We start from the raw sequence: 26,635 nt of genomic DNA on the forward strand, positions 1-26,635 counted from the left end.
ACACGAATGACAGTACAATCGGCCCTCTGTATCTAGATTCAGGCCAGAGTTCATATCTTAATTCGGCCATGAAAACACACTAGGTAGCCATAAGCAAGTCACACTCTTTCGAACCCAAAGGAGGGCAATGATAAATCCTCTCTGAAGAAACTGACAAGAAAACCCTGTGATAGGTTCACTGTAAGTCAAACAACTTGGAAGGCACACAACCACACATTTTTCTACTTAATGTAAGTTCTGCTTAGTTTAGTAGAGCTTGAAATCGAGCTGCACTAAGCTTTGGAATTAGTGAAATACATGATAACGCAAAGTTATCACTTGCAGAAACTGATCAGATAGCAGTCCTGCATGGAGACACCTTTATGCTGTGTGGCCGGAAACTGCAGAACCATAAAACCATTTGGGTGTGGGTTTAACAGTTTACTTGCAGTGTGAATTAGCACAGTAAAATCACCTTAAAACGTTTTTCTTCTTAGAAATATACTCAGGAATATCACGTGGCTCTTCTGTTGAAAACCAGGAAATCGTGAGTGCAAGAAATTGTATTGTTTAATATTGGATGTACAAAATGGTAAAAAAATACCTACAATATTTACTTGTTTACCAGACAACATCCTCAGATTTAACAATAGCACACATGAGAATCAAATATCTGAATTCAAAGAACAGTCGCAAACAGACCCAAATTAGATCTACAAGACTTACAGGATGAGGCATAGAATATAATCATGTTGAAAGGCTAGAAGAAAACTATATTAACCATAAAAAAGCAAATTCTCCAATATAGTTCTTCCCTGTGCTAATTCAGAAACATACACCAAAGAGCTGCCTGGATATTTTATAATGAGTAATTGGAACTCTTCAAAGAAAAGTCAAGTTTAAACAATGACTGCAAACTGATGTTGCAAAAAAAAATCCTTTAAACCAGTGGTTCTCAACTTGTAGGTCCCCGGATGTTTTTGCTTTCAGCTCCCAGAAAGCCTAACCACTGGTAAACTGGCTGGGATTTCTGGGAGTTGTAGGCCATAACACCTGGAGATCTACAGGTTGAGAACCATTGCTTTAAACTAAGCATGGTCGAGTTTGTATATTAACTATATTTTTAAACTATATATATTATGAAGTAAACTGTTAGAGCACCTTTGATCATTGTATTGTAGAAAAAAATCTAACAATTGCTTTTAGGAAGAAAATAAAATAAAAATGTATCTTCCACATACATTTAGCTAAAATCCCATATATACTGCTTGTGTACATAAAGTTGAGTAATTTGAAGAAAATTTTCCACAACAAGTCAAATCCTCAGACCACTGGATTTAAAAGTGCCATTGCACAAGCAGAAGGTGCTTCACATCATGACAAGCTCTCTCTCCAAATAGCAGCTCTCCCAGTTTAGATGTTTTCTCCTGAGTCTCTGGACACATATTTTAAGATGAATGGGAGATTGAAGATGGTGGAAAGAGATGCTCAAGCCCACCCACTCCCCATATATATGGCATATTTCCCTTTCGTTTTACACAGGTTCTACTGATCATAGTTTTATATTAAGGCATAATGACACAGTATATGCCTTTAAAAAGTGAATTCATGGAGGACAGTCATCAATGGGTCTACAGTATCATGTGGAACATGGGCAGGACTAGTATCAAAACTATGTCAAAAAGGAAGCTCTTTTTTGAAAAATCCAAAGCCCACTTGAAGCCAAATTAGTTTCTGGGAACCTATCTGAAAAGATTTTAACAGGACGGACATATATAAGGGTCAATAATTAAATAGCCACTCCATAATGAAGTAACCCAAAATGTTTACATCACATATTGTCTTTTGTCTATGCAATAACAAACCATTTCCCCCCTATAAACTCTTCTACCCATACGCAAAGTTGCACCTGCTGTCTTAAAAAGAGGATAGAATTAATTATTTGGACCAATGAACTTTTAAAACATTATTCTGTGATTCAAGAATATGATGCTCACATCCATGAACTCATTCCTTTCCTTCTAGAAAAGGTTCTTAGGTCGCTCAGGCATTTAGGACCGAAATAGCATTGTGTCACCCCAATTTACAAAGAGCACAGTTTGTTATTTTCAAGGAGACGCTTTTAAAAACCATCCAAATTATATGCAATCAGTGAAATTATCGCAATTAATGTAAGTGTGTGGTTTTAAAAAAATACAAAGATGAAGACATGGTTTATGAAGTCCCATTAAATACTACGAACAGAGAGAAAAAATACTGTAAACCACAGCCCAAATTTTAAAGTAAAAATACAGGTCAGGATCCAATGTGGTATTTAAGATGTTTCATATGCACCAGATTTTTTTTTACCATCACCAACCTTTCTTTCTTGCCCCTGAAATGCCATTCGAATGTTTGGGAGCTTTCTATAACAAAATCTGTTAAAGAATCGAGAGGCTCCTGTAGAAACAAAGATACCCAGCTATGGTCAAGTACAGAAGTGACTTGCGTACCTCTCCCCCAGACACAGCTCAGACAAGAATCATGATGAAAAATCAATGAATGACCATTTTCAGAATAGCTTCCCAATTTAGTTTGACTCCCCATACAAGTTCTGACAAAAGTGTTCTAGGATGTGCAATGACCAAACATTTCTTTTCATGTGTCTGTCTATGTGTATTTGGAACCAAATAATTTATTTAAAAGAACAGGGGAGAAACACAAAAGACAAATGTAAAGTTGAAAAGTTGAATCAGAAAACATTAGCATTTGTATTATTTGCAATATTGGTATTGCAAAATTAAGGACCTTTGTTGGTTGCATGGACTGGTTATTCTTGCTCCAATACGTCAAATCTGGACTTGTGCAACTTGTTACAGATTTGGTTTGTTACTTTGAAAAGCACCATGGATAGCAAGGGTTGTTTTAATCGTCCTTTTCTACAATCACTTCACCGTGAAGTACTTTTCTTCTTTGACGGAGCATGTGAAAGTACAGTTGTGGAAACACTATTAAAGAAGAAAAGAAGTACAGACTGTGTTAAATATATCAAAACTAGGAGATGCTTCTATCTTTTATCAGTTTGCTAGAGAACAAATGGCGATTTCATCTTTAATAAGGGAGATTATATAAACAAAAAAGCAATGTATTAATGGTTTGTCACTTGCACTGTGGTCCTATGCCTCTAACCCCAGTGAATATGGAGGACTAATTCCAATGTCCATATGTTACAGTTCTCCATCTTAGGCACATAAGAAACTCTTATCAGCCCTGCTGTCTAAAATCCAACTTAACTGGAGATTCTGAACATTTACCTACCCTTACTCACTGAACCCAGAGTGATGTAATCAATCTACCATAAAGCAGTTAAATACTACAGTATGCAAGACTTCACTATAAATATTGGTGTAGCTGACATACAAGTAAAAAACAAAAGTTTCCATTGATATTTACATGGTATATAGGAGGCCATGATGATGAGAAGGAAGTAGTAATAGTCAAAAGAGACATTATATTTGTTGGGAAGTCTCACTGAAAAAATGCCCGATTTCTTCACATAGGGTAAGGCAGCATAAATAGTTAGAAGCTCACCAACAACTCCTACTGGATATAAGATGATGAAAAAATTGTACCTGGAAGAAAATACAAATAGCTTAAGAATTCGCCTCCGAAGAGCTGGTGTTTTCCACTCTCCATGAGCACCACAACAAAACATGGCAGGTTAATGTTCAAAGCCTATGTATAACTATTTGCTAACAAGATCCATAAACCTCAACATAATTCCCTTGAAGAAAACATGCATAGCATCACTCAGCATGCATATCTATATGCCTAACAATGATTCCTAATGTACTAGTCAATCTTTGAGGTGTGTAGGTTCAAGGTGAATGAGCTAGGAGAACAAAATACATGTCTGATTTGATATGTGTCTACATTGTCTCAACATACCTTACAGCACTTTATAGATAAAAATAGATGGTAAGGGTTTTAATGAGAAAACAACGAAGCAGTTTGCTTTCATCCAAGCTTATTGGAAAAGGCAAAGTTTCATTGCTTTCTCTTCTCTCCCCACTGCTGAGTTAACTGAGTTCAAATTACTTTTGCACCCTGAACTCAGTTTTCAGCAATGGAAATAAGCAGCAAAGAAGGAAAGTAGTTCACTGGGAGCAATCACCACTCACCAAAGCCCCTCCGTTTGGAGGTGGCATTTATAGTCCTACTAGTGGTGTGGGAGCATCATTTGTGTGTTATTTGCTTTTTCTTCGCTATCAGTATTATTTAATTTGACAATTAAGGAGAATATTCTCATTTGTCATAATACTGAACCTTACTTCATGGATACATTCAGAACTTTAATTTCTTGATACAAGGAAACTTAGTCAAAATTAGGTTTTAAATTTTGAAAAACAGAATATTAAAATAAAAAGGGAAAGTGCAGTAAATCAATTTTGATGGTAATTTATTATACAAGGCTTCTGGTGTTATCACGACAATGTATATCCTTGAACTAACAGGGAACACTGCACTCATTTAGTTCACTTTAAAGATTTCCACATCTATCTGTGCTTGAATTCTGTTCAAAGGAATCACCAGCTAAAACAAATGTCATTCTAAATTAACATCTGAAGATGTATCTATAATGAATGTTGGAAACATTTATGAAATATGCAAGTACAGGCAGTCTCTGAGTTACAAACATCCAAATTACAGATGACTCATAATTAAGAACGGGGGTAAGACAACAGGAAGTGAGAGAAATCTACCCCTAGGAAGTGAAATTCACTCCTGAAAGAGTTACCATGGGGAAAAGTTGTCTCCTCAAGAAGCTAAGTGAGGCAAATACTTCTGAATACTTAGATACAAATTCAATGTAAGAACAAACCTACAGAACCTATCTTGTTTGTAATTTGGAGACTGCCTGTATAGGAATCTGAGAGTCCATGGTCCATTTTAACAATGAAAAATGCTGGTCTTGAAATCTGAAAGCTTTGGGAAAAATACTCCCTTTTGTTTAGCCGATTACAAAATGGAGAACTTTTTAGTGGGTAAGCAATAATATTTTGTAGCATTTTCTTTAAAGAAATCCATGCAAAAGAAGTAATTGATAAAAGGACTGGACCTCAGTCTGGGAAAGTCAACATGAGTTCCTTCCAAGGGTCAGAGAGACATGCATAATATACATTCCATGCCCAAAACAGATGAGAGTTAAAATGGCAAGCTATGGAACATGAAACCCCCACAAGAACTGTTGGAGTTAGAGAATACATAGGTCAACTAGAATGGATGGTATAGATTTCAAAAAGCAGTAAGTAAGTAATGTCACAAGGAAAAGGAATAACTTGATTAATAAAGTTTAAGCACAACAGAAACAAATCACAGGGGAGCACTATAGAGTGAAGCTAAATTCTATTAAACTCTATTAATGTTATTAAGTAAATGCAAGCAAGGCTTATTTCTGACAGCCAACACAGGAGATCAGAGAGCTTGAACCATTATAAAATTGTACAGTGTGAAATTTGTGAAGATTGATGCGCTGAAAGGGAATGTGGTAATTTAATTCCCTCAAATTCTGGAATTTAAGAGAAATACACATGGGAGAAACATTCATTTTAGAGTCATTTCTTTGCTATGTAGTGTTCTTATGATGTGGAATGGCAATACACCTGCTTTTCATACCAGAGATACCAGGTTCAATGTCTGGCATCGCCAATAAGAAAACTCTAATATAGCAAACAATTGAAAGTTTTATATGATCAAATGGGATAGTTTTGAAAGATCATACAATATAGATGGTGTGGCCTTTGGCATTTTTTGTTTCAGCTCAATAGGAGGGATTTCCTAAAATTAGCTTAGATAGGGCCAATAAGCCCAATTCACATCTACTGAGAGCTTCAAAAAGGTAAAGAGTACCACATGTACATGTACTGAATATCTAAATTGGTCATGTAATAAATGGATAAATGTTCCCATTTTGTCTATCAAAATACTTCCAACACTTTTAAAACCAAAAACAAACTAAAAAGAACTAAAATATCATTCCAGTACAACACATTTTTTAAAAAAATGTGAAATACAAAGAGACTGGGGTATGGAAAGCTGACCAGCATAAACTGAAGCCAGCAACATGCTTTAAAATACTCGGCCAAACACAGCAACTTTTAATTGGGTACATGTTTGAGAGCAGTATCTTTGCCAATAAGTGATGTTGTATAGTTCCTACAAAACTAGTTTCCCTGTGTGAAATAATCTAGAGATGAGACAGCTCCAAAGATGCTGATAGGGAAGTTGCTATAAGGATACAGTAGTAGCTCTTTCAAACATTTGTGCTCCAAGTGCATTTGAGGCTTTAAAGAAAAGCATCTTGGAAGCAAATAGGCAGCCAATATAACTTTGTAAAAAATCATTGCACTTGAAGGAAGAAGGATATCCAGTCCCCTAGATGGTTCTGGGAGCTAAAGAAGTACCTATAAATAAACATTTATATTTTATCCAATATGTAATTTTCATAAGAGATACAGGTGTATTGTAAAAATATATGTAAGCAAAATAAATATGTCAGGATAGGATGGTTAGAATAGTCAACAGTAAAATCTGTGTTTAAAACATATCCAAAGATTTGAAGCTAAAACACTACTTTGAAAACTAATCACGGTTATCATTCACACAAACTAAGCTCTCACAGCTGGGTAATTCTTTGCTGGAATGGCATGCAAGAAGGGGGCATGCACAGAACAATGAGAAACTAAACTGCAAGGCATTCTCCACCTGGCCCATTTTATGAAGTATGGTAAGTGGTTAAGCATATTGAATGTGTAGAAGGAATATCGAGTAATCTCTGTCACAGTCCATACGACCAGAAAAATAATAACGCTGTCCTCATTCTGGATCTGTAGAAGTATAAAGAACCAATAATTGCTGCATCCTCAAAATGGCAGGATGCATTATTTTGAAAACATTAAACTGGAAGACTATCTAATGAACAGAAATGGAATAATATTAGCCAGTTCATACACACAATACAGACTAAAAAGCAGAAGGGAGAAGGAGAACAAAAGGAGAGAGGACACACCTTTCAGGCTAACTAAAACTGGATCTACACTGCCATATAATCCAGTTTCTGAATCCGGATTATCTGCTCTGGAAAGGAGCCCCCGGTGACGCAATGGGCTAAACCCTTGTGCCGGCAGGATTGCTGACTTGAAGGTTGGGTTGCTGACCTGAAGATTGGCGATTCAAATCGGGACATGAGAGAAGCCTCCCACAAGGATGGTAAAACATCAGAACAGCCAATTGCAGACAGCCAATTTTCTCACATCAGAAGCGACTTTCAGTTTCTCAAATTGCTCCTGACATGAAAACAAAATCTGCTCTGAACTATATTATATGAGTCTATACTGCCATATACACCAGTTCAAAGCAGATAATCTGAATTCAGAAACTGGATTATATGGCAATGTAGACAGGGCCTAAGATAAAGAGGAAAGTGAGTAGAAATATATAGCTGTCCTTTACAAAACATCTAGCTTATTTGTACACCAAAAAACACACCCATACTGATATTCTACCTCTGTTTACTCTATCTACCAATGGGCAAAGAATTCCTCTTTCAGCACACAACGGGAAGCATGTGAACAATGACATATACCCATTTGCTGAAAACCATATCCATATCCGTGTATAGTAGCACATATATGTGATTTTAATAGATATTAGTATAATGAAAACCAGGAAGGGCCTATCCTGCTTTGTTATAATTATTAAGTAATAAAAAACAAACAAGGACACACAACAGCTATGCTCAGTGTCACGTAGATAAGAAAAACTGCATGGAATTAGTTTAATGAGAAGTCCAGCTTAGATCAGAATAAAACCTTCACATTTGGCAAAACAAGTGTAGAATAATCATGAAACCCAGATTATAACAGGGCTGTGAAATACAGTGTTCCTCAGTTATCGCGGGGTTTAGATTCCAGGACCTCCCGCAATAAGCGAAAATCCGCAAAGTATGGACACTATATTATTTTAATATTTATACATTATTTTAATAATTATACACTATTTTAAGTTTTTATCAACCAATTGTGTGTTGATAAATCGCCTCCTTCTCCTCCTGTTGCTGCTTAGGCTCCTTTTCTCTCCCTTTGGCTTCTCCTTCCTCCCTGTAAATTGTAATTTTTGTTATGAATTATAATAGTCTTTTAGAGTTTATTGAAAAACCGCAAAACAGCAAATCCAGAAAAGTCACTCCAGCTGTACGAGATGGAGGAGACACATCAACACTGTTTCAATTAAATTGAATTAGCAATGCAATTAGAATTTAATTGGGGTAATATTTAGGATAAGGGTGGAAAATGTGCTAAACTCTTTGCTCCGTGAATTGGCTTTGAAATCCAAGTGGCTCTTCTACCTGTAAGAGAAGACACACACAGAGATCCCCATGACAAAAATAAATTTGCCTTACAATGGACATGTGTATTGCAATTAGTATAAAGGCATATGTCTTTGGCTTTTATGTTTTTAAAATAATACTTTTTCAAGGGGGAAACAGTCTAACCTAATTACGATTGTATAACACTTCTCCTATTCTGTTTTCATAACCTGCTGAGTTTAGGGTCTCATCACATCCAACAATATTTTCCATCAGTTTTATTGTGTTTCTTCTGTGCTTAAGGTACAGCTTTCTCTAGCAATCTGTTGAACTCATCAGAATGCTCTCTTTATAATGTTTTAGGTGGTGCCAATACAAATGTGTTACTTTGATATTTTCGATCTACTGGATAGGCTCTCATTTTTCACTCTTCAAATCTTATGTTGCCGAGCTCACTCCTGCTTTGTCTGGTTTTATTTACTCATGCAATGTCAATGGAGCCATGGATTCATGCTTGCCTCTCCTAGAGCCATTTCTACTTATGCCATGAAAGGAATTTCCAGTATTTTAACTTGGAGAGAAAAGTAAATTCTTCTGAGCAGATGATACAGAATAAAAGTGCACTAAAAAGAGGTCACTGAAAACTGTACAAAAAAACCTTCCCAGCTCAAGATGTTTCAAATATTTTTGCAGGGGGAAAACAGCAAGGATTACAGAAATTTCTAAGTATTGTTTCATATAAGAGATGGCTAAGTGCCATCTGCTGGTGATATAGTTTAATGGCTGTATTTTTAAAAAGATGCACCAGAATACATAGACATACACACATAATCTGCTCTCAAATATATGTGAGTAGAAAGCGTTATGAAATTCATGGGGTCACTGTAAGTTGGCAGGCAACCTGAAGGCACACACACAGTGGACTCATTCATATAGTGAATACTAACAGCTTAAATATAAGAGCCAGCATGATGTAATGGTTTGAGTATTGGTGGATGATAGTAGAGACCAGGGTTCAAATCCCTGCTCAGACCTGAAACCCATTGTGTGACCTTGGGCTGGTTGCACACTTGTAGTTTACCTTGGTGTCACCATAAGCCGGAAATGACATGAAAGCAAACAACAACTAGCTCTGCTTTGTCAACTTTGACTTGAAGCAAAATTTAAGGGTTTTAGATACAATTATTTTCTAGCACTGCCCAGAGATCTTTGGCATTCCTAGCAGCTTCTAATCCAAAAACTAACCAGGCCTGATCTTAACTTTTAAAATCAGGTACCATGTATGTTCAGGTGGGTGGCAGAATGTTTACTGAGCTCAACAGATCTGCTAATAGGAGCCCCCAGTGGCACAATGGGTTAAAGCCTTGTGACTTGAAGGTTGGGTTGCTGACCTGAAGGCTGCCAGGTTCGAATCCAACCCAGGGAGAACGTGGATGAGCTTCCTCTATTAGCTCCAGCTCCATGTGGAGACATGAGAGAAGCCTCCCACAAGGATGGTAAAAACATCAAAAACATCCAGGCGTCCCCTGGACAATGTTCTTGCAGACGGCCAATTCTCTCACACCAGAAGCGACTTGCAGTTTCTCAAGTCACTCCTGACACGAAAAAAATCAGATCTGCTGAAGGAATGATTAAACTTGGATCAAAACTCATTAACTTTGACTGTATAATCACCATTACATCAAATACTGGACTTGACCCAAATCATTTTCATAATCTCAAATAATACTGAGGGAGATACTTAGTATTTATGAAAAATTGTACAAAATGGCTACAGGATAGCTGATATCCTATTACTTTTACTTGGGAACCAAAACCACTCAACTCAGCAGAACTTGTTTTAGGGCAAACATTTAAAAGACTGGATTCACTTCTCTGCTTACTTCCAGATACCAGCATGTCAGAAGCTTAAAGAAATCTGTATTAACTTTTGGAAAAACAGATGCTAGAGTCCGTAACAGTCTGAAAGTGAAAGAACTAATGCAAACTAACAAAAACATCTGTACATGTGTTCAACCTTAGGCTTATTTCCACTTAATCCATTCAACATGTGCTAATTTTAAGTTCTCTCTGAAACAGAAACAGCCAACATCTTAGCTGAATAGGCTGACGAAGAGATGTGTCAGCCTTTGATCTTATTTCATAGAGAGAGCAAATCAGGCAGCAAGCCAAAATAGCTCAGATATCCATCTCCGGTGGCGTTTAAGCCCTTGTCTCCCACATGTAAAGTAAATGCAAATGAAGAACTTTTAAAGTTATGTCTGCAATTACAATCCTCCTGAGAGTTAACCATACTGAAGATGGGTCTACTCTGAAAAATATGACTTGTCACTGAAACTATCGCTACAATAAGCCAGGAATAGGGAACATTTGGTTCTGTAGACGTTGCCACACCCAACTTCCATGATCCCTGGGGAGAGAAACCAATGATAAGGGACTGTAGGAATTGTGCTCCAACAACACATGGAAGTCACACATAGCTCCTCCCTGGTATATATAAATTGAAAGGCAAATGTTTTTCATAGTGCTTACCTGCTTAATACTATGTGTAATAAACCACACCATGAAGATCCTGGAACACACTTGGACCCCAGTCACAAGCACCGATGTGTGCACTACTCCTTAAAAAGAGAAACATGTCATCTTTGTCCATAGGGCAGGGGTTGTGTTTAATTAATTAAGAAACTGAAGCAAAGACTCACCAACTGCACAGTGGATTATCTGCAAATTTAAACAGAGAAAAGCTGGATGTGTTAAAAGTCAAGTATTTAAAATGGCTTTATGATAAGGACAGACTTCACCCAAAACAATCTGTTACGCAAGGCATAACAAACAACTTTCACCTGAACAAGTTCAGATACTTAGTATACAAGACTAGTCACTTTGGCAGCTGAGGTACAAAATTAGAAAAATCCCTGGCACAATTACAATGGTATGTATATTAAGTCATTTACAAGGTGATCCCCATAAACATCCTGGCTATTAAGTAGAAATAAACATTTGAAGGGGTAATACATTCAAATATGTATGACCAAAGTGAGTTAACGCATTTGTTTACTGCATACCATTTCACACTAATTACATTTCCACAACATATACACTCCAAATATGCCTACCTAAGGCTTAACAACTGAACATCTGAGGAAAAAAATAATAGTTTAAATAAATTTGTTAGCCCCAAGACATTATTGTTAAGTTAAAATAGACCAATAGGTTACAGAAATGATGCTATACTATTAATACTTGATAAGTAGCGATTACAAGCAAAGTGCTATGCATTTTGATGTGTTTTTAAGAAGTTTGGTTACATATCTGTAGTCATACAGTATATACCAATTCAGCCATGGTGTTCAAACCCTGCAAAGAAACAGCTTCTTACATCACTTATGGAATAGATGATAACTATGGAAAAGGCCACTGCAAAACTGGCAGCTGTACCAAGCATAATGCTATTTAAGTTCTTTGTCAGGCATTCTAAAAACTAAGAAATGTTTGTATCTTGTAACAGGGACAGTGAACCTGTGATCTTCCAATTCTATTCTTCTATTGCCAAGACAACCAGTAGCCAGGGATGGTGGTAGCTGTGGACCAAGAATGTCTGGAGTGCAACAGGATTTTTACTGCTGCCATAAAGGATTCATTTTATTGGAAATCAAATACATGTGGAAAAATATAGTAATATAAATTCTCCCACAGACCTTGGAAGTCTAAAAAGAATGTAGATAGAATTGATGTGTGTATTTATATAGCACCGTCAATGTACAGTCCTGCATATAAATGTAATAAAACAAATCGCTTTGTCATTTGCATGCTATTTAATTAGGCAGACAAAAGCTTCGGAAAGTGAAAATATTGAAATATAACATGGCCCCAAAATTTATACAACAGCATCTCTTAAGCTAACAGTACTGCAGCACAAAACTGTACATCAAAGCTACCAGTGCTGACTGGTGAGCCAACGTATTGTTATATGTGCTCCAAGAATGTTCAAGAAGCTGGAGCAAGTATGAAATGAACAAGATGACACATACTGTCTTCCACTACAAAAAGGAGGAAGGGGGGGGCAATGTTGCAGCATGTTTAAGACAAGCTGGTTTTTGGTTCAACACAAGCTTTAATTGATCGCCTTCCATTGTTTTGAGGATGTTAAATCTGCATTATAGGTGCTCTACAAATGTTACAACTGTTTTAGGCTTGTGATTTGTAAGCAGACAAAGTCAACTGTGTGGATCTTCTAAACCTTAAGTGAAGATCTGAAATCTTTGCAGGTGTGTCACTATAGCCCTCCATTCACTGGGGCACAAAACCCATGCAAAAGTGAAAAAACAATTTTTAAAAAAATATATGTTATTTTTAAAAATGAAATAACACCTCTCAAGAAATCTCTAGGGTGTCCAACATGATTCTGGTCAATTTCTGCAGGACACTGATCAAAGAATTGCATTGGAGGTCAACTTCCATGCAAACTGAAAAACCTAGATTCCCAGAGAGAATATTGTAATCAAGCTAATAGTCAAATCCACAGAAGTGGAGAGCTGATTGTCCTCTCTATTTTTTTTAAACCTAACAAATATTTAACAAACCTATTTTGTTTGGTTTTATGAACAATAGGAAGATATAGAGTTAATGCCAGATATGCTGCACTATGACACATGTGTTTAGGTGACACTTATACATGACAAGTGCTTCTACAAGATGCATATACAAATGGCAATTACAGTTTGCTCAACCATGATGGCTCAGAAATGAATTATTTCTTGGTAAACGTATATAGAATTTGGAATGTTGTTTTTTTAGACCACATCCCCCAAAATGCCCCAGTTAGCATATCTAGTGGCCATGGTAGCTGGAATATTCAGGGAGCTGTCACCCAAAATGTAATTAGGCTGTATGCTACATGTGGGAATCATGTAGTTCATGGGTGTTTGGGTTCCCCTGGACTGAAAAGCACATTCTGCTCTCCAACTCAATAGTGGCCTCATTCACATCAAAGTCAGTAAATTAGATTATTAACTAGCAAGAAAAAATCATTTTCACTCAAATCTGAAGACTGGTCATGACAAGAAAGGGGACTATGCACTTTAAGAATTCTAAACTTTTCCTTTCACACTAGAAAGATGAATTCCTTTAAAGCTTACCTCAAGTAAAGCAAAAGTCTGGAAAAATTTAAGTGTCTTTTGAATGCTTTTATATAAGCCTTTGTATGTGCCTTTTTCCAGGTAAAACCGTGCCATGGCAATAGCCAACACCAGCCACCTAGACAAAGAGAAAAAAATTTTTTATTCAAAAACATACACTTCATCTTTTGAGTTGACCACTTTTATATATATTTCACACCAATAGTATATCAAGTTTCACACCCCAAAATGTTTACCATATTTAATACAGCCTCTACCATTTAGGATGCATCTACACTTGGAATTAATGCAGTTTGACATCACTTTAACCATTATGGCTCAATGCTATGAAATTGTGGGATTTGTAGTTTGGTGAGGCACCAGCACTCTTTGGCGGAGAAGGCTAAGGACCTTGTACAGCTTGCAGAATTCCATAGCACTGATACATGGCAGTCAAAGTGGTGTCAAACTGCCTTAATTTTACAGTGTAGGTGCACTCTTAATAACACATCCATGGAGTGACTGTACTAAGACTCAAAATGGAAAGTACTGAAAAAGAACACCGGAGCAGAGGGGGCTTAAGAGAGCCATTTCCTGAATAAATCATGCCAGCTTGTCAAATAAATACCCTTGCTCTCTCATCTCACCTGCTGTACATGTTCCACTTGAAACTGAGCCCTTTACAGACAGATAACGAAGGGCTCCATTTCAAGTAAAGGACTACAGAAACCTACCCAGCATCAGAGCCAATGTTCCCACACAGAGTTGAGTTTGCAATGTAGTAGGATAAGGCAATTGCATTTCAGGAGTCAGTTGTAACAGGAAGCAAGGGGAAAATGAAGGAATTGGGGCCCCTGGACTTTACAAGGTGTTTATAAACTTTGGGAACTAGCAGATAGTTTTGATTCTACTTCAAGTAGGGAAATTACTTGGGCTATGATATCTGCCTACAGAGAAGTAAGCAATCCCAAGTATTTCAACTTCTGTGCAACCAAAGCTGGTGGTCGATTACTAAATAATTTTCTCACTCAAGAAATGAACTGAAACAGCTTTTCCTTGTCACCAGAAAAAAAATCTACTGTATACATTCTAGTATATGCAATACACGTTCAACGGTACTTTCAGATCAGTGGTTTTCCTGCCATATTAACCAAAATCATACATAGCAAGTCTGCTTTATATCTCTTTGACTTTCACCCCATTATCCTCCGAAATAAAAAAATAACAGAATTCAGAGGCTCATATAATGTCTCATATGGTGTACCACAATGTGACATTAGTTAAATAAAGTCGATTCAATTCTACTATCGATGCTTATTTTAGCTATTTGAAATACCAGGAATATATTTGCCTAGATGAAGCCTGAACTGATTAATCGTGCAAAAAGGGCTACCAGAAATCATCTGTGCCTATTGAGAAATAACCTTTACAGAATTCTAACTGGGATTTAAAAAGAGGACAGCATACACATAGATACAAAGGTTTATTTCCTCCAATAGCCTATATAAAAACCTGGAGCTGAAATCATGCAGCTTTTCAAATGTTGCTGGACTCCAATTCCCAGTATTCCAAACCATGAACTAAAATAGGTAGGCCTGTTGTATTGCAGTACAACATCACTGTCTAACAACCAACAAAATTAGCTGCCAAACCTGCCTTTAAAGAATCATCATCATTATCATCACCACTACTACCACCACATTGTTTTTCTCTCCCAGGGTTGAGACCCAAAGCAGTTCACAACTTTCTTTTCTACTACGGGTAACTTAGGAAGAAAATGCTCAGAAGAGGGAATGATTATACTTTCCAGATGTTAAGTACAACTACCAGAATTGCTAATCAACATTGGGGAGAAATGTTGGGAGTTAAGGTCAACTTCAGGAGGGCTTCAAAATCCTGACCCTTGGTCCACTCATCGTCCTACAAAAAGCATAGTCATGGAAATCCACCATGAAGAATGTTTTAATTTCCCAGTACTTTAAATAAAGATTTCACTTCCAAATTTCAACTTAAACATCAAAAGTTGACCAGACACCAACCCATCACCTTTGGCTACTTTTCACTTTTTTATGGAAATAAGGTTTTTTCCAGCACTTTTCAATACCTTCACATGTAAGGTTAGGCAACACTGTGCCTCTCCTGATGCTGCTGGACTGCAGCTCAATTTTCCACCAAAGGCTAGGCTGACTAGAGATGGTGGGAAGAACTTCACCAGCATTTGGAGGGCCACTTTCTCCCAATCTCTACCATAGCCAAAATGATCTCATTTGATCTTTCAGTCCAAAGCACAAAATAGAATTTTGGATTTTACATCTTATAATAATTCAATTTTATTTAGTGCTTAGACCATAGGTCTTTCACATACAGAACAAACCAGTAAGTACATATAAACCCAATTATAAACTACCAAACAATGCAACAGGAGGAAAGATGGCGTTGGCACAATATGAGGTGTTTTAATGGGCTCCGATATCTTTGTTGTTCGTTCTCCTTTCTTTTGTAATGAAGAACAAAAACGTATTAGAACAACCCCAGAGACAATTAGACACTACAAGGCCCCAAAACAACTTGAATTATTCAAGAAGGAAACTGTGAATATCTCAGATTTAAATGAACTGTTTAAGACTGCAACTGATAAGAGTTCCTCTGCCTTGGATAAAGACAATGAGCCTATCAGAAGCTTCAGAAATCTTTGGCAACAATTTGGCTGTTTATCATGAAGGAGTGTCCTTAGAGTCAAATGAGGAAGGTGTGTCTGGGGTTTAAGTGATTCTTAAATCAGGTGAGTAGCATGTATCAAGATGGTACAACCTGACAGCAAGTACTGCCAGAATTTCCCATGGTCAACAATAATAAATGCTAATTTCAGGAAAAGAAAATCTCATAATTGCTTCACAGTATTGTGTGTGAGAGTTTGTGTGTGTGGCCTTCAGATTGTCTATCAACTTATGGAAACCCCATGAATTTCATTGGGTTTTGTAGACAATAAATATTCAGAAGTGGTTTTGCTAATTATTTCCTCTAAAATACAGAATGAAAACTTATAATTATATACTGCCAGCTGTAGGATTTTATAATTTCCAGGGTTATCACTTCAAACTAGAGAAGGAATGGGCAAGCTTGCAAGGCCATAAGCCAATTTTCTATCTCCAGCAACCTCCACAAGCCACATCAGACTCCCCTAAACAAAAGAAAAAAAGACATTACACTGACAACACATATGGGTTTCCCATGGAAAACTGGCAACTAACATCTTTATATAGATCAAGAATATTGTGATTGCACTGCTTCTATTGTTGCTGTTTTGGAGTTTAGCAGGCTTGGCATCACAGAGTGGTACTGTGGGTCAAATGCTAGGTCTTGCAGTGTTTGCAAAGATCCATGCTCAGGTCAATATGCCTTCATCCACCACTCCTTACTGTTCTTCTCTCATTGATCCATGGGCTCAGAGAACCTAAAATTCCTGGCTGTACTACTGCCACTTTGGTAACCTACACACATCACAACAGTCTCAAGTATTATGGCACTTGAGAGTATGGAGCAAAATGTGGAATGAGACCATGGAGGCAGCAGCAAAAAAAGGAAGTCAAAACGTAAGGCATTTAATGTATGTCACTGCATCAGACCAATGAGGACTTGGACTAATTCAATAGGTAAGCTGGAGCCTCCGATGGCCTAGGGGATAAAAGCCTCGTGACTTGAAGGTTGGGTTGCTGACCTGAAGGCTACCAGGTTCGAACCCCACCCAGGGAGAGAGCAGATGAGCTCCCTCTATCAGCTCCAGCTCCATGCGGGAATATGAGAGAAGCCTTCCACAAGGATGGTAAAAACATCAAAAACATCCGGGCGTCCCCTGGGCAACATCCTTGCAGACGGCCAATTCTCTCACTCCAGAAGCAACTCCGGTTGCTCCTGACACGAAAAAAAAAATAGGTAAGCTGGAAGATGTTTCTAATTAGATTTTTCCCATTATAAAAATCAAATGAATTTGGGCCCAAATGATGGCTAGAGGACATGAAAATACTCTTGCCATGTTTGGGTGTGTTCTTGGACCCCCTAGAAAGCATTTTGTTATTTAGATAAAATATTTTATGTATTTTATATTTTGACTTTGTTGTATCCTTCCTCCATCTGTCAGGAGATATAGGTAATAAATAAGATGTATTATTGTTATTATAGTATTATCTGAGGGAAAATAATTTATTTAATTATTTCAATTGGAAACTGTTGGGGGTAGTGGTGGACAAGTCAGCAAGTGACTCAAGAACCAGCTGGTTGGAGTAGAAGAGCTATCGAGGAATTAATTCAGTTCATGTCAGTCACAGAATTAAGGGAGAAGCAGTAGGTGCAGAAGTGGATACAGAAGTCACAAAAACAAGAAGTAAAACAGTTGCAAATTACAACCAGTCTAATGCTAGGAAAATATGAACAGCAAATAGTACTGCTAGTTGTGATGACTGACAGCAACAAATTTATACACAGCTGTTTCAAGACACCAGGTGCCTAATTAGTGTATCCTACTTAACAACTGGTAGAAATGATGCAACTTCTCTTTGGCTCTTCATGACTCGATGAATGATGCTAATAGGTCTTCAGTGCCAAACACCTCCTGCTAGGGAGTAGGGCCCTGCCCAGCTCCCCAGCCTCAGAGACTATTGTCATCAGAAGCTGAAGATTTCTGCCCATCTATGTCTTCCACTTCATCTGAATCTTAGGATTCAGAGTGTGAGTTATGACAGCTCCAAGATGGTGGAAATGCCCTCTGCAGCCCCAGAAATAATTTTGGACAATTAATAAACATTCTTTTTTTTAAAAATGGAGATTTTTTAAACAAGAAACTTCAGAAAAAGAAATCTTTCCAAACATCTGATGAAAAGGGCTGCTTGATAGTGTAATATTCTATCTCAGAGTATGGTGAAGTCTCCTCCTCTGGAAGTTTTAAAACAGAGGCCTAAATCCTTTAAAGCAGGCATGGACAAACTTTGGCCCTTTAAGAGCCAGTAGGCTGTTAGGAATTGTGAGAGTTGAAGTCCAAAACACCTGGAGGGCCGAGGTTTGCCCATGCCTGCTTTAAAGGCACCATATCCGAGAGATTCTCCATGAATACCATGTCCTGTAGGCTACATTTCAGAGGAAGGAACTGCAAAACTACCACTGGGTCTTCCTTGTCTAAGGAAACCCTATGAAACTCATGGGCTGATTTAAGTCCATAAGCAACTTCAGGGTATTGCTGTGAGTTTTCCAAACCGTATGGCCATGTTTCAGAAGCATTATCTCCTGACATTTCCCCTGCATCTATGGCAGGTATCCTCAGAGGTTATGAGATATATTGGAAACTAGGCTAGTGAGGTTTATATATCTGTGGAAGGTACAGGGTGGGAGAAAGAACTCTTATCTGCTGGAGGAAAGTATGAATGTCGCAATTAATCACCTTGATTAGCACTGAAAAGCCTTGCAGCTTCAAAGCCTGGCTGATTCCTGTCTGGAGGAATCCTTTGTTGAGGATCTTGGATGAATGGATTTAAATTTATATATGTTTTAAAATTTTGTATAATGTGTTTTTACTTGTATTGCTATTTGATTTGTATGAGCTGTTGTTTTTAGTGTATTGTTCTGGGCATTGAATTTTTGCCAATCTATGGAAGCTGCCTTGAGTCCCCTCGGGTAAGAAAGGTGGGGTAAAAATGCTGTAAATAAATAAACAAATAAATAAATAGCTGGCTCTGACAGCTAGGCCTTGAAGCTGCAAGGCCATTAAATGCTAATCAAGGTGATTAATTGCAACATTCACACTGGATTCAAACAGACAAAAGTGTGGGCCTGCTTCTGGCCAATGAGATAGTCAAGTTAATTAGGATTGTTGTTGTGTGCCTTCAAGTTATTTCAGATTTTGGGTGAGCCTAAGTCTAAAACTGAGGGCGAGGTCCAGGTAAATGACCTTGGAGGGCCACATCCGGAAACTATATTGGAAACTAGGCTAGTGAGGTTTATACATTCTCTCACTCTAGACCTTCCACAGATATATAAACCTCACTTAGCCTAGTTTCCAATATACCTCACAACCTCTGGGGATGCCTGCCATAGATGTGGGTGAAACGTCACGGGAGAATGCTTCTGGATCATGGTCTTACAGCCCGGAAAAGTCACAGCAACCCAGTGATTCCAACCATGAAAGCCTTTGACAACTTCAAGGTACACATGCAGACAGATCAGATGGCCACCCGTCAGTTTTGACTGTGTAAACCAGGGATCCCCAAACCAAGGCCCGTGGGCCGGATGTGGCCCTCCAAGGTCATTTACCTGGACCTCGCCCTCAGTTTTAGACTTAGGCTCACCCAAAATCTGAAATAACTTGAAGGCACACAACAACAATCCAAATTAACTTGACTATCTCATTGGCCAGAAGCAGGCCCACACTTCCCACTGAAATCCTGATAAGTTTACAGTATGTTGGTTAAATATTGTATTGTTCTTTCATTTACCAATATTGTAAATGAATGATATAATAATAATATATTGTGTATACATATGATATTGATAATATTATAATGTAATACAATATAATATTTATTTATTTATTACAGTAATTCTACCCCGCCCTTCTCACCCAATAGGGGACTCAGGGCGGCTAATTATTACTAATAAAATTACGTTATAATGGTATAGTACAATATAGTAATATATAATGCTAATATTGTGCTATGCTAATAATATAACATATTGTATGTACATACAACTTGTAAGCCGCTCTGAGTCCCCTTCAGGGTGAGAGAGGGTGGGGTATAAATGTAGTAAATAAATAAATAAGTAATTGTTGCTTGGGGGGGGGGGTTTGCACTACAAATAAGACATGTGCAGTGAGCATAGAATTTGTTCTTTTTTTTTTTCTTCAAATGATAATTCGACCCCTCAACAATCTGAGGGACCATAAATCGGCCCTCCACTTAAAAAGTTTGAGGACCCCTGGTGTATACAATCAGCCCTCCTTGATCACTATCCTATACACATACACACATATACATATACACACCACAACTAAGAAAATTAGCTATACTCCAGGCCCAAGCCTATTGCAGGCACAATCAGCTAGCCAGTCTTAATTGGAGGCTCTAATCCTGATCTCCCCCGTCTCGGATTGCGTCTGTCGCGAAGAGCAAGCAGGTGCTGCTTTGGCCCGAACCTCTCCTCCCGAAGGAAGCCTAGTACAGTAGAAGAGGCGGGAGGGAGAGGCGGGCGGAGGGCTGCGGCGAGCGGCCCCCTTTTTATGCCGAGGAAGCAAGTCTAGCATTCCGGCCCTGGGTCTATACTTAACCGCTCCGCCGGGCTCCAGGGATGACGTGCTGGCCTCTGGCAGCGTCGCGTGTTGCACCCTATTAGGACATGCCAGCCCGGCCAAGGCTCAGCCCTCTCCTCTCATTCTCCCTCCTTCTTCCCTTCCCCAAGTGCCTGGCCCAGGGAGTTTGGGGAGGGGGAGGCACCCCAGTCGTGAAACGACTGGGGTGCCTCCCCCTCCCCAAACTCCCTGGGCCAGGCACTTGGGAAAGGAAAGAAGAAGAGCTTTGTGGGCGTGAGGGGCTTCTTTCCCGCCCTTCCCCCAGTCTCCATTCCCCCTCCTCCCTCTCTCTCTCACCCGGCCGTCATCGTGATGTTATAGAAAATCAGCCAAGCCGTCGTGATGGCGCCTCCCCGCCGCACCGCCTTCTTGCTGTTCTCTTTCTCCTCCGCCGAGCCGTTCCCGTCCTCCTCGCTGGGCGCCATGGTTTCCCTCCCTTCCTTCGCCGGAGGCCAAAGCGGGGCAAGGAACGGAGCCCCGCCCCCTCCCCGCCCTCCAACCAATCAGCAAGCGGCCCCTGAGACTAAGGGAAACGCCAAAGGCCTCCTGACAGGGAATAAGAAAAAAAGGCGCCAAAGTAGGCCCTGGGCCTTGGGCCTCCAACTCCCAGCAGCCCTTGCCAGATTCTTCAATGGTCAGGAATTCTGGGAGTTGGAGGCCCAAACTGGTGGACGGCTGGAGTTTGAGTATGCCTGTGTCAAGCCCCTTCCACATGATCTGCTTTGAACTGGGATATATGGCAGTGTGGACACAGGGCCCTTCCACACAGCAATATAACACAGACTATCATGGCAGGAAATCCCACAGTATCTACTTTTTTTGTGTCAGGAGCAACCGGAGTTGCTTCTGGAGTGAGAGAATTGGCCGTCTGCAAGGACGTTCCCCAGGGGACGCCCGGATGTTTTTGATGTTTTTACCATCCTTGTGGGAGGCTTCTCTCATGTCCCCGCATGGAGCTGGAGCTGATAGAGGAAGCTCATCCGCGCTCTCCCCGGGTGGGATTCGAACCTGGCAGCCTTCAGGTCAGCAACCCAACCTTCAAGTCACAAGGCTTTTATCCCCTAGGCCAGGGGTCCTCAAACTTTTTAAGCAGTCCACAATCCTTCAGACTGTTGGGGGGCCGAATTATCATTTGAAAAAAAAAAATGAAAAAATTCCAATGCACATTGCACATGTTTTCTTTGTAATGCAAAGCAACAACAACAATGAAAGAACAATACAATATTTAAAAATAAAAACAATTTTAACCAACATAAACCTATCAGGATTTCAATGGAAGTGTGGGCTTGCTTCTGGCCAATGAGATGCTCAAGTTAATTAGGATTGTTGTTGTTGTGTGCCTTTGAGTCATTTCAGACTTTGGGTTAGCCTAAGTCTAAAACTGAGGGTGGGGGCCAGGTAAATGACCTTGGAGGGCCACATCCGGCTTTAGTTTGGGGACCCTTGCCCTAGGCCACCAGAGGCTCTACTTTGAAATGGGTTATCTGAGTCCACACTGCCATACATTCCAGTTCATAGCAGAAAATGTGGGATTTTATTCAGCTATGTGGAAGGGGCCTCAGATACTCCAGTGCAAAGCAGATACTATAATATTATAATATAATAATATGACATTGTAATACGATATAATACTAATAATACAATTTAATAATATTAATTATATATTATATTTTACATGTAATATTACTAATATTACAATATATTGATATAGTACAATATATTAATTATTGCCAGTATTGTACTATGCTAATAGTGCTCGCTTCGGCAGCACATATACTAAAATTGGAACGATACTATGCTAATAATATAATATTGTATGTAAATTTAATTTGTAAACCGCTCTGAGTCCCCTTCGGGGTGAGAAGGGTGGGATATAAATGTAGTAAATAAATAAATACATAAATATTGTGGGGTTTTCTGCCTTGATATTTTGGGTTATATGGCTATGTGGAAGGACCCTCTGAGAAACAGCCACTAATTATCATGGAACAAAGACACTTTGGGGCCTTCCACACAACCATATAATCCAGAATATCAAGGCAGATAATCCACAATATCTGCTTTGAACTGGGTTATCTGAGTCCACACTGCCATATACTCCAGTTCAAAACAGATAATGTGGGATTTCATTTAGCTGTGTGGAAGGGGCCTTTGAGACCACCTGAAATGCCACAGCTCCATCCAATTTAGGCTGGATGTACACTGCCTTGTAATCCAGTTCAAATCAGATGATCTAGATTTAGAAACTGGATTATATGGCAGGGTAGATGGAGCCATAGTTTTGTGAGACACCTGCACTCTTTGGCAGAGGCTGAAGACTACAGTCTCTCTAATCCATGGGTGTCAAACTCATTGTCATCATGAAGCCCTTCCACACAGCCATGATATCAAGGCAGATAATCCACAATATCTGCTTTGAACAGGGCTGTCTGAGTCCACACTGCCATATACTCCAATTCAAAGCAGATAATATGAGATTTTATACAGTTGTGTTGAAGGGGCCATGGTTGCCTTCAAAGGGCCACTGAACCCATAGATGGAGAATCTGGATACAAAGGGGCAACTATAATTTTTTTTAACAATAGTCAGTGCTTATTATTATTTTTGACCTAGTTTGGGTCCCCATACTTTATTAAAGGACAACTTCCATCACTTTTGATTATCTACCCTGTGGACTGGGGGATAACGGGAACTGCAACCCAACCATGCTTGTGGCTCTGAGGTTAGGGAAAGGAGAAAGGATGTTTTAAAGTTAGGCATCATATTCACAAGCCTTGTATCTCAATTCAAACTCCACTAACCTGATTAAACAGAATAAGCTGCACCCTTCCAAATATTACTGTATCACAACTCCCATCAGCTCTTAGTCATGATGTCTAATAGTGAGGAATACAGGAGTTGCAGTCCAGCATCAAGAGAGCCACATAAAATGACACTATGGGCCTTCAGCTTGACACATATTCTCTAATTCCTTAGCATTGAGCCGTGACAGTTCAAGTGGTGCCAATCTGCATTAATTCTACAGTAGAGATGCAGCCTAATTTGGCTTTATATACTGCAATCTAGTTCTATGTGATTAAATCTGCATTATATGAGTCTACACTGACCATTAAAAAAAAGTAAAGGTTTCCCCTGATGTTAAGTCCAGTCGTGACCGACTCTGGGGGTTGGTGCTCATCTCCACTTCTAAGCCGAAGAGCCGCCATTGTCCATAGACACCTCCAAGGTCATGTGGCTGGCATGACTGCATGGAGCGCTGTTACCTTCCCGCCAGAGCGGTACCTATTGATCTACTTGTATTTGCATGTTTTCAAACTGCTAGGTTGGCAGGAGCTGGGGCTAACAGCGGGCGCTCATTCTGCTCCCGGGATTTGAACCTGGGACCTTTTGGTCCGCAAGTTCAGCAGCTCAGTGCTTTAGCACACTGTGCCACCAGGGGCCCCACTGACCATTATAATGCAGTTCAAACTGGATTGTATGCCAGTGTAGATGGGGCCATTGTCTTGAGTCTCCAAGACTAGGAGATAGGGGACAATAGGGTGTGTATGTTATAGCATTAATGCAGCTTGAAGCTACTTTAATTCTCAATGCTATGGAATCATATAGTTTTGCAACATCTTGGGCCTTCTCTGTCAAAGAGTGGTGATTCAGATCCCAAGATTCCAGAACACTGAGTTACGGCAGTCCAAGTGGTATTAAACTGCATTAATTGTAGTGCACTCTTGATAGTCAAGCAGTGCTTTTTATACCGTTTCCCCTAAAATAAGACATCCCCAGAAAATAAGACCTAGTAGAGGTTTTGCTGAATTGCTAAATATAAGGCCTCCCCTGAAAGTAAGACCTAGCAAAGTTTTTGTTTGGAAGCCTGCCTGCCAAACAGAACACCAGAGTATGTAGGATCGGGAAATGTACCATAGATTGTTGTACATGGGAATAATGGTAGTAACAAGAAATTATTGATAGGATTCACAGTTTGTTTGATTATGCTGGTTTGTGATGACAACTACTGTACAGTATATAATCAATGTTCATTTTTTTGTTCAACAATAAACGTGAATTTTTCTTCATGGAAAAATAAGACATCCCCTGAAAATAAGACCTAGAGCATCTTTGGGAGCAAAAATTAATATAAGACACTGTCTTATTTTCAGGGAAACACGGTAAGTCAGAGCATGGTCCAGGGTAACTCCCAAGTATTTTGGTATGCTGCAATGCTCCAGTGGGATTCTTTCCCAGGTAATACTCAGAGCTCAAGATGCTTGTCTGTTCTTAAGGTGAAAAGACCAGGTTTTTTTTAGATGGATTAGGAATCAGCTGGTTTCCCCTGTAATAGGGAGTGAGAGCATCTAAAGCTTTTGGGAGCTTCTGTTCAACCATTTCAAAGCGCCCTGCCTAAGCACAATCGTGTGATGGCACAATCGTCAGTATAGGTGAAACTCTGTCCCTTCTGGCAGTGGCTGGTCATTTGTGTAAATGTTAAACATTGATAGAGCAAGCACACTCCCCTGAGGCCATCTGCTTCTCTGGCCCTGGAATTCAACACAAAAGCTCCTGTTTTGCAGCAGATTTCCTATGAAGCGGGTGAGATTGCAGTCCTTTGTGATACTACAGTAGTGTCTCACTTATCCAAGCTGAATGGGCCAGCAGAACCTTGGATAAGCGAATATCTTGGATAATAATAAGGGATTAAGGAAAAGCCTATTAAACATCAAATTAGGTTATGATTTTACAAATTAAGCACCAAAACATCATGTTATACAACAAATTTGACAGAAAAAGCAGTTCAATACGCAGTAATGTTATGTTGTAATTACTGTATTTATGAATTTAGCACCAAAATATCATGATATATTGAAAACACTGACAACAAAAATGCATTGGATAATCCAGAACGTTGGATAAGCGAGTCTTGGATAAGTGAGACTCTATTGTATAAGTTTTTCTCAGGAAAAGGCGATGGTTTACAGTGTCATGATTTTATGTTTGAAATGTATATTTTTAATTCATAATGTATTTTAATAGTTTTAACTGTTTTATGTGCTGTTTTATATTGGTTTGTATGGGCATCTAATTGTTGCCACTGTTGTAAGCTGCCCTGAGTCCCTTCGGGTGAGAAGGGCGGGATATAAATGTGAGAAATAAATAAATAAACTGCTGGAAGGTCTATGAAGACGGCTCCTGTAATCTGCTGCCTGTTCTAGAATGACAGCTCCTGTAATCTGCTGCATGTTCCAAAATGCTTCTGGAACATAATAATAATAATAATAATAATAATAATAAACTTTATTTATACCCCGCCACCATCTCCCTGTGGGGACTCGGGGCGGCTTACATGGGGCAGAGGCCCAAACAACATAGAATAAAACATAAGCAACATAATACAAATCACACTATAAAAAGATAAAACAGTAATACAATATATCAATTAAAACAAAAATACAGGATAAAAAATTGCATTTTAACATAAATGGTAAAATCGTAATAAAAACGGGATAGATTATTAAAAACCCTCTGGGGCTGATTAATTGATTAATCATTAATTAATTATTAATTAACATGGCCATAAAGCCCGGAAAACTCACAGCAACACACTAATTAAAGTGGTGTTGAGCTGGATTAAGTCTACCACAGAGCTAGCCGTAGTCCTGAACAAGATCTCTCCATTCTGCAATATCTGTTGCTGCTCCGACAGTCACTCAAACTCGCAGCAAATTCCCAATACAATGGGACCCAAGGGATCTTTATTGGAAGAAGCATCGTAGATGGCTAAACCACGCCTGTCGGGAAGGAATAGAATACTTTCGACCCCATCCCTCCGCACACAAAACCGCCTCGGAATGCGGGCAGGAAATTTAGAGA

General features: G+C 39.0%; 1 protein-coding gene across 6 annotated transcripts; it reads right to left on the reverse strand.

Moving 5' to 3' along the window:
* Positions 1-531: 531 nt before the first annotated feature.
* Positions 532-26,503, reverse strand: hacd1 (3-hydroxyacyl-CoA dehydratase 1). Of its 6 annotated transcripts, none has more exons than XM_062983831.1 (7): positions 26,359-26,503; positions 13,465-13,582; positions 11,029-11,047; positions 10,859-10,947; positions 6,724-6,845; positions 3,412-3,590; positions 532-2,966 (listed from the first exon to the last, which is right to left on the reverse strand). In XM_062983831.1, the coding sequence occupies exons 2-7, from the start codon at positions 13,558-13,560 to the stop codon at positions 2,884-2,886; spliced, it is 588 nt and encodes a 195-aa protein (XP_062839901.1). In that variant the 5' UTR covers positions 13,561-13,582; positions 26,359-26,503; the 3' UTR covers positions 532-2,883. The 6 variants fall into 6 exon arrangements, with proteins under 6 accessions (XP_062839901.1, XP_062839899.1, XP_062839898.1 ...); XM_062983829.1 differs by lacking the exon at positions 26,359-26,503 and adding an exon at positions 21,074-21,536 and having other exon boundaries at positions 3,550-3,590; XM_062983828.1 differs by lacking the exon at positions 26,359-26,503 and adding an exon at positions 21,074-21,535 and having other exon boundaries at positions 10,859-10,941.
* Between the last annotated feature and the right edge of the window lie 132 nt (positions 26,504-26,635).

The sequence above is a fragment of the Anolis carolinensis genome, chromosome 6 (genome assembly GCF_035594765.1).
Source record: "Anolis carolinensis isolate JA03-04 chromosome 6, rAnoCar3.1.pri, whole genome shotgun sequence".
Taxonomy (NCBI): Eukaryota; Metazoa; Chordata; class Lepidosauria; order Squamata; family Dactyloidae; genus Anolis; species Anolis carolinensis.